Source organism: Notamacropus eugenii, chromosome 1 (assembly GCF_028372415.1).
Source record: "Notamacropus eugenii isolate mMacEug1 chromosome 1, mMacEug1.pri_v2, whole genome shotgun sequence".
NCBI classification, from domain to species: domain Eukaryota; kingdom Metazoa; phylum Chordata; class Mammalia; order Diprotodontia; family Macropodidae; genus Notamacropus; species Notamacropus eugenii.
Window position 1 is genome coordinate 441,656,529 of NC_092872.1, and position 7,920 is coordinate 441,664,448.

At 44.3% G+C, this 7,920-nt stretch overlaps 1 protein-coding gene across 3 annotated transcripts in view; it reads right to left on the reverse strand.

The window, feature by feature from the left end:
- TRAF1 (TNF receptor associated factor 1) overlaps positions 1 to 6,431 on the reverse strand; it is a 28,380-nt gene extending 21,949 nt beyond the window's left edge. For 2 of the 3 annotated variants that reach the window (XM_072631770.1, XM_072631768.1), the window contains exons 1-3: positions 6,376 to 6,431; positions 2,909 to 3,257; positions 1,847 to 1,931 (exon numbers count right to left, since the gene is read on the reverse strand). In XM_072631770.1, the coding sequence (XP_072487871.1) occupies positions 1,847 to 1,931; positions 2,909 to 3,117 (294 nt within the window). In that variant the 5' untranslated portion in view covers positions 3,118 to 3,257; positions 6,376 to 6,431. Of the gene's footprint in view, positions 1 to 1,846; positions 1,932 to 2,908; positions 3,787 to 6,375 lie in introns of those variants that run through there. The other variant, XM_072631769.1, reaches the window with a different exon arrangement.
- Positions 6,432 to 7,920: the final 1,489 nt, after the last annotated feature.

The following is a 7,920-nucleotide window of genomic DNA, read 5'->3' on the forward strand; positions in this document are numbered from 1 at the left end:
CAGGTTATGAATCTTTGTTTTGTCCAACTCTTTTATTCTCTAGATCAAAGAACTGAGGCCCAGAGAAGGGAAAAGCGCTTGCTCAAAATTACAGAGGTAGCAAATGACAAAGGATTCGAACCCAGGTTTTCTAATTCCAAATCCTGTGGTCTTTCCAAAGTACCATACTGTTTCTTTTGTGAGCCACACAAAGTGGGGGAGAGGATGAAAAAAGCAGTCACATGTCTCAGATACATGGAACAGTATGGGTCTCCTTGAAAAAAGCAGTTCATCACTGGTCAGATCTCTGCACAATGTACACCCTATCAGCTACTGGAACATTATTTTAGGCAAACTGACAGCCTGAAATTAATCCTTTCATGTCTGTGTCCTCTATTCAGCCAATCACCTTATGAATTCTAAGTACACTTAAGAGCAGAATTAGCTTAATGAGATAAGACGATAAGGAAAAACTGATAACCACCTGGTAAGCTATGACTTTTCACAAAGAGGTTAGTCTAAGCCACACGTATGTGGACTTTTCTGTGCTTTGATGTTGTAATGGAAAGAGGTAGGCTTATAGACAGCAACCCTGGCTTTAAAGATTGCTCTAGTTACTCTGGTAACTTTGGGCAAGTTGCTTAACCTTTCGAGGCCTCAGTTTTCCTCCTCTATCAAATGAGGCAGTTGGAGAGATGATCTTCCTTTTGTGTCCTGTTCAAAGGGACAGACTAAATCCATTATGCAAAATACTGTAATACAGTCTTGTTGCCTTCAAATCCTTAAATGTCTCACCCAAGTATAGGCCTGGGTCAGGAGTCAGAGAAGTCCCTGGTACTTCCCCACAGAGTCTGTGACTAAGACTACACCATTGGTTTCCTTCATACTCACCCAATCCAGAATGATGGACTTGAGCGTAATTTGGGGTTGATTTAAAAAAAAACTGTCCCCTTCCTCCTTAGCCCCACACTCAAAATATCTCTCTGAACAATCTGACCACAGTGCCTGGGTTTCCCCCACTAGTATCACCTTTGAGCGAGGCCCTTGTCAAAATGCAACTGGCCTACCTGGCCAGAACAGCCCATTACTAGTCACTCAGTCCTCAGTATGGAAGTAATTTAACACATGAACAACTTGAATCATCTAGCAGGGCTTTGAGAGAACAGGACATAAGATGGCAATCCAGAGCATGGGGAGGGAACGGAGCCCTGCTAGCAGTTTGGCATGAGAATTGGGAGACTCAGGTTTTACTCCTGATTCTGTCAGAGTCTCCTCTCCCACTTAACTCTTAAGCTTCACTTCTATTAATTTGGCCCTCCTCTGAGATTGCCTGGACATGGTCTACACTTATGTACAAGAAGCTATATTCCCAACAAGCTAGTGTGCGAACTCTAATGTGTGTGGAGGGGAGGGTACTGAGGAGGGAGAAAGTCATATCACTTCTCTGGACTTCAGTTTTCCCATCTGCAGAATGAGAGAGCTGGAATAAATTATCTGAAATGATTCTGCCTGCTCTTAAATAATTATTTGAATTAAAAAGTTCCCTTGAAAAGCAATTATAAATCTCTCATTTCCCCTTCAGTGCTCACTTCTCTCTTTGTACTTTCTCTCTGTCTCTTTCAGGAAACTAATACTGTGTGCCGTACCCAAAAGTTCTTTGTTCTCAGCTAAACTTTCATTTTTGATAACGTGTTCTCCATCTAGAAGGTTTTGTATTTTAATAAGGAACACAAAACTTTTGATTACCAAAGGAATAAATAGTGATAGTATAGGCACTGTGACTGTTGATGAGATAAGGAAGGCCTGTCTCATACCCTTCACCATACAAGACAAAGGCAGCATAGACATCTTTTTCATACAAGCATACCTTCTCTTCCGATAAGAAACTTTCATCTCCCACAGCCTGCAGATTTTCTTCCTTGCATCTTGAACACACAGGGTTCTTGCTGATCCTGGCAAAATATATTCAGCAAGTTTTGTTTATACATTGACAGCTTGTCCTTCTCATTACCTGTCCTGATCTCAAACTGGAAAACTTGGAAATCACCCTCTGGAACAAATAAAGATGTATTACCACTCCAGACCCTGTCCAAGGAAGATTTAGAAGCACCAAAGCTATGAAGCAAGATCAAACTCTGGGCCAAAAGGCACTATGGGGTTGTTGGGATCAAACGAGATAATAATTGTGAAGTGTAGTGCCTGAAACATAGTCAGCATAAACAAAAATTCATTGCTATTATTATTATTCAACTTGAAAATTTAAACTCATAACATCGGAACAAAGTCAAGACTAGCTCTTGATCACCCCATAGAATTATAGAAATATAGAATGTTAGAGTTTAGAGGGACGTTAGAACACAGTGTTACAGTACAAAGAAACTTTAGACAATAGACCCTTAGAGTTGGAAGAGACCTTAGAGCATTGAATGTTAACTTGTTTATCAGAGCCGTAATATGAGGAAATAGGATCCATATATTGGGATGACTTCCTCATGGCCACACAGCGTGTGGTAATGCCAGGGCTAGAACACAGATCTTTTGACTTCAGCTCTGAGGAGGAGATGTAATATCAGATATTTATAGCTGGGTATGAATAAAAGTCAGTGAGTTCCCTTTCTCAGAGACATTTGCATCTCCTAGATTATGGAGCAGGAAAAGATCTCAGAATACAAATGTTAGGATGCAGAATATCAAAGCTGGAAGTCGCTGAAAGACAAAGAATGTTGGAATACAGAACATGTACAGTATTGGTTTCAAGCACTGGTATGTAGGATGGGGGAAGGAGCCCACTGTCTCTTTTCAAAGATTGTCTCCATTAAAACCTTAAGCTAATCCATTTTCTCCCCTTCCCCTGATACCCAGGGCCCCGGAGAGATAGACAGACCGAGAGACAGACCAACCAGTTCCTCCTCCATTCCTCCCCCCTCACCTCACTATCCAGGAGAGACAGGCCGCACAGTAGCGGTGGCCACATGGGGTCTGCTGGGCCTTCTTCAGAACATTGTGGCAACCACAGCACAAGTACTTGGGCTCAGGGGTCCTCTGGCAGATACTGGTGGGATATCCAAAGGGGAATTCATTTTCATCAGGGGTAAGGCGAGGGCCGCCTGAGGTAATGTCAGCAGGGTTCTCTGCCATCTGGGGAGCTCTTGGCAAATGGAGACACCGGTCGCAGGGAGCAGGCAAGCAGGTGCTTGGAGGAGAGGTGATTCCTGTCACCTTCTGTCTGGTGAGGTGAAACGCTGATGTCTTTATTCAGCCACTTGATGAGTCTTAGCCTATGGTGAAATGTCATGGGGGGAGGAGGAGGGAGTCAGAATGAGTATGAGTAATAAATTACCCTGCTGGGTGGAAAAGTCCCCTGGACATTGAATTGCAATGGTTAAAAAAAGAAAAAAAAGTCCAGTCTTCCTTTTGATTGAAAAAAAAATCTGTCACAGACTTTAGGAACCAAGTCATACCGTCTTAGAACCTCGACCAGAGCCCCTCCTTGCTTCAGCAGAATCATTTCCCCTGAGCAGGAATTGGGCTAAGAAAGTCCCAGACAGCATCAGGCCAGAACTCCCTGTAACCACGCAATAGGTAACCCAAGAGAACTTTCCAGCCAAATGGTGATCTCATCAGTGGGGGCTGTGGCATTAAGAATATTTGAAAATAGTGATTCTATGACTGACTGTATTCTAAAGTCCCTTCTAGATCTAGTGTTTAATATTCAAATTCTAACATTCTGTTTTCTCAAGTCCTTTCTAGATCTGACAGTCATTCTCTATGTAAGGTCTTTTTCAGTTCTAACACTATATGTCATATGATCCTTTCCAGCTCTGACATTCTGTATTCTAATGACTCTGTATTCTAATAACATTTTATGTTACATGATCTCTCATAACACCAATATTCTGTGTTTGAATTCAATTCAGCAAGCATTTATTAAGCACAAACACGGTGTTAGTTGGTGGGCATATAAAAACTTAACAGTAACCCGTTCCTGTTTTCAAGGAGTTTACATTCTATGGGGATTGAAGGGGGTGGGGACATGAAATATATGCAGATAAATGGAATACAAGATTTAAAAGTGCATTAGGAAAATTTGAGGAGGAAGCTGTGCAGGGAGATCAAGGAGGGTTTCTTAGCAGAGATGGCGCTTGCACTCAGCCTTGAAGGAAGATAAAGACTATGAAAGACAAAGATGAAGTGGGAGCACATTTCAGGCATGGAGAAGGGCTTGGGTATCACGCAAGGGATAGAATGTCAAGTTTAGGGTCTAGCTAGCTGTCCAGTTTGACTGGAACATTTTCTTCCTTGGTCATCTACTTTGTTTTTCTGGATTAAAATCTTTATTTTTTTTCCTCCAAAAAAGTACAAAAACCTTAGAGGTGAGTATATCGCTTTCTAATGCTTCTCACAAGAGTGGAGGTGGGGAAGGACCTACACAAAGATCAAGGCAGTGCTTCCTTCCCATTCCCATCGAAAGAGGCATGGCTTTGAGGCAGGTCACTCTGGGTCCACAGCAACTCTTCTGAGCTGGAGCTACCAAAGTCCATGGACCCAACCCCTCGAGGAAAAGGTTGAGTTGCACAGCTAATCACGATCATCTGATATCTTTATATCTGGACTGGCATCTTCCCCGAGAGGCATGTGCTCTATTCATGCCCTCTGGGCTGAAGAGCTATAAGGAGCCCTGAATAGGGGCTTACTTCTCAGTCAGGGCCTCCTCAAGTCCCTTCCTTCTCTATTGTTCCATTTTCTAACATTCTAGGTACTAAAACGCTTTGCTGATCTAATATTCTATGTTCTATTTAAAAATTCAAGTGGTAGATCAGGTTGAAAAATCCTCTCTCAATAAGCTGACAGGGGTGATATGCCAATGTAATTTTACTGGTTCTCCAGTTCCGATAATCAGGTCTCACTATTTTGTACACAAGTAGCCAGCCTGTAGGCAGCTAGGTGGCACAGCTGATAGAGTGCTCAGCCTGGAGTCAGGAAGACAAGTTCAAATCCAGCCTCCGGCACTTACTAGTTGTGTGACCCTATGCAAGTCATTTAACCCTGTTTGCCTCAGTTTGCTGATCTGTAAAATGAACTGGAGAAGGAAATGGCAAACCACTCCAGTATCTTTGACAAGAAAACCCAAATGGGGTTATCAATCATCGGACGCAATTGAAAAACAACTAAACAATAACAAAGCCTGCCTGAAGTGCCTCCTCTTAAACCACTACCATTGTTATTCTAAGCAGCCCTGCTGCTTTCCAGGCTCAAGTCAACTCCTAGAGATCGCAGATTGCCGTCAGATTTTTATCTCTGTATCCATCTAGCACAGAGCCTTACACAAGGTACACACTTAAAAACTTTTTAGATTTGCCGAAAGAAGTAACTGAAACACAAAGCAATACAGCAAACATGAAAAATAACCAGGTAACAAATATGATAAACTACTCACTATTGAGAATGTGAGCAGTATACTTCGAACATAGACTAAAGTCCGAGTCCATTAAAGCCTAAATGGTTCCCATGCCTACCAAGGCTTCAAACTGCACTAAGACTTTGGGGACATCTTGTATTTAAGTAATATATGCGATAAAATGTATTAAATCATAATAGGAAAAACTTTAACAATGTAAGAACTGTGCTGAACGACAGGAGACACTCCTGTGGGTCTGGGGAGGAAGCACCGCGGGGGTAGTGAGTTCTAGTCTTAGTTTTGTCTTTAGTTTCCCCGTGATTTTGGCCAAATTTCTTCCTTCCTCTGACCCTTGGTTTCTCTCTCGGCCAACTGACAGTGTTCCATTGCGAAAAAGTTAAAAGATTTCTGCAGCTGAAAAATGAGATTCTGAAGGAGGTGGGGGTGGCACGGGGTAATTATGCATACTTGTGATCGTGTGAAGGGGGTGTTCTCGCAGGTGATGAGCAAAACCAGCTAGTTTTATTTCAGCCTAAAATTTTTGCCGGTTTGGTGACACCACCTGTCAAGAGCCGGCCTAATCCACATCCCGAGTGGGGTAGCTCAGGAGGCCAGAATAAGGGAGGACACAGGATTAAGGTCACCCAGATGGGGTCTGGAAGTTGAGTGGGGGTAGGGGGAAGGGTCGACAGTGGACGGAAGGAGACCAGATGTTCAGCGATAGGGGAAGTCAAGCGAGGAGGCAGAAGTCCAGATGTGTAGGAGGACGCCTTCAAGCGGGGAACAAGAGTCCAGGTGTAGCCTCTGGGCGCGACCACCGGTGTCCAGATGTAAGGAGGAAGTTGGGGGGACATCGAGGGGAGTCGTGCTCAGTCGGAGGGGGTTGAAGGGAAGGCCAGCTGTTGTCCCGTGACCTTGAGAGCACCTCAGAGGGACTAAGGAGGAGTCCCGAGGGAGCTGTCACCCCAACCCTTTGCCCCTGCTGGGATCGGGCTTACCTGGAGCATTTGCATCTCGGCCATGTGCCTGTCACAGCTCCCGGCGGATTCCCCCGTGGACCTCCCCCTCTACCCCCTTCACACCCCAACCCCCTTCCGGGAGGGTGCGGCCTGAAAAAAGGGGGCTGGGGAATGTGGAGGAGGGAGGGTTGGCCCCACTAGTCTATAGCAATCCCTGCCACCCCCAGGGAAATACCCCTTTCCACGAACTGCTCCTTTGCTGCGGTTTGTGTGGCCCCATGGAGTGGAGCTTCCCTGGCATCCGTCAAGTCCCAGCTCAAGTGGCTCCGTGTGCGGGGAGCCTTCCTTCATCTGCTAGTGCCCCCCTTCTGAAACCATCTCACCCGGCGTAATCTGGGTCCATCTTTCACCAAGCTGTTTGCCTGTTGTCTTCCCCGTTAGACTTGTGAGCTCCTGAAGAGCAGCTTGGGCTGGAGGTATCCTCAGCGCTTAACTCAGTGCCGGGAGCGTAGTAGGGTCTTCATAAGTGCTAACCATTAACCGACTACTGCAGTGAAGATCTCCCCAGACTAGGAGCCAGAAGAGAACGGGATCCTAGCCAGGGTCCTGGCATTTATTAACCCTGTGATCGTGGGCAAAATTATTTCCTCTCTCTGGGCCTCAGTTTCCTCATCTGTAAAATGCTAAGATTGTACCAGCAATTGTCTAAGGTTCTTCTAGCCATGACAAACATTTTAAAGTTTATTCCAGTGACTTTCATGACTCTGATTGTCAGGAGTGGGAATCAAGAAAATTGGCTTTATTTAACTGGTTAAATAAACTGCCTCAGCGGTGGGGAATTTGTGGCTTCCAGGTCACATGTGGCCTTCCAGGTCCTTGGGTGTGGCCTGTTGACTGAGTCCAAGTTTTACAGAACAGATCCTTTTATTAATCCAAACTTCGAAGTTTGGATTCAGTCAAAGGACTGCATTTGAGGACCTTGAGGGCCACATGTGACCTGGAGGCTACAGATTCCACACCCCTGGCTAGGTCATCTGACTCCAGTGCCCTTTTTTGGCCCCTCCAGTGCTATTTTTCAATACTTCCAAGATGCCATAGTTTCATTGGTGTGGATCTTCCTGTTGGCTAGATAGATAGGAACCCTTTCTCCTTCCCCCTTGCCCCTTCCAAACTTTAATAGATGGTCATCATGATAGGCTGTGGCTAAATACACCAAGAGTTCAGTTCTCTGGGACTGAATTTTCACATTTAGCTGAGCTGACCTTAAAGGACAGACATTCAGTCTGTCATCAGGCCTATTTATGAAGCATTTCCTTGGTAGATCCTGGTCCACCTTGAGCTCCTCTGGCATTGCTTTTGGATAATATATGTAAAGTGTTTTACAAACCTTAAAAATGATCATGTTAGCTAGCATTTTTATAGCACTCTCAAGGTTTGCAAAACATTTTACATATCTCATTTAATTTTCATAACTCTATGCAAGAGGTTCTATTATTAATAATCTCTGAATTGTAGATGAGAAAACTGAGACTGGCAGACTGTGCCTTACTCAGACTTATAGAGATAGTAAATATTTGAAACAGA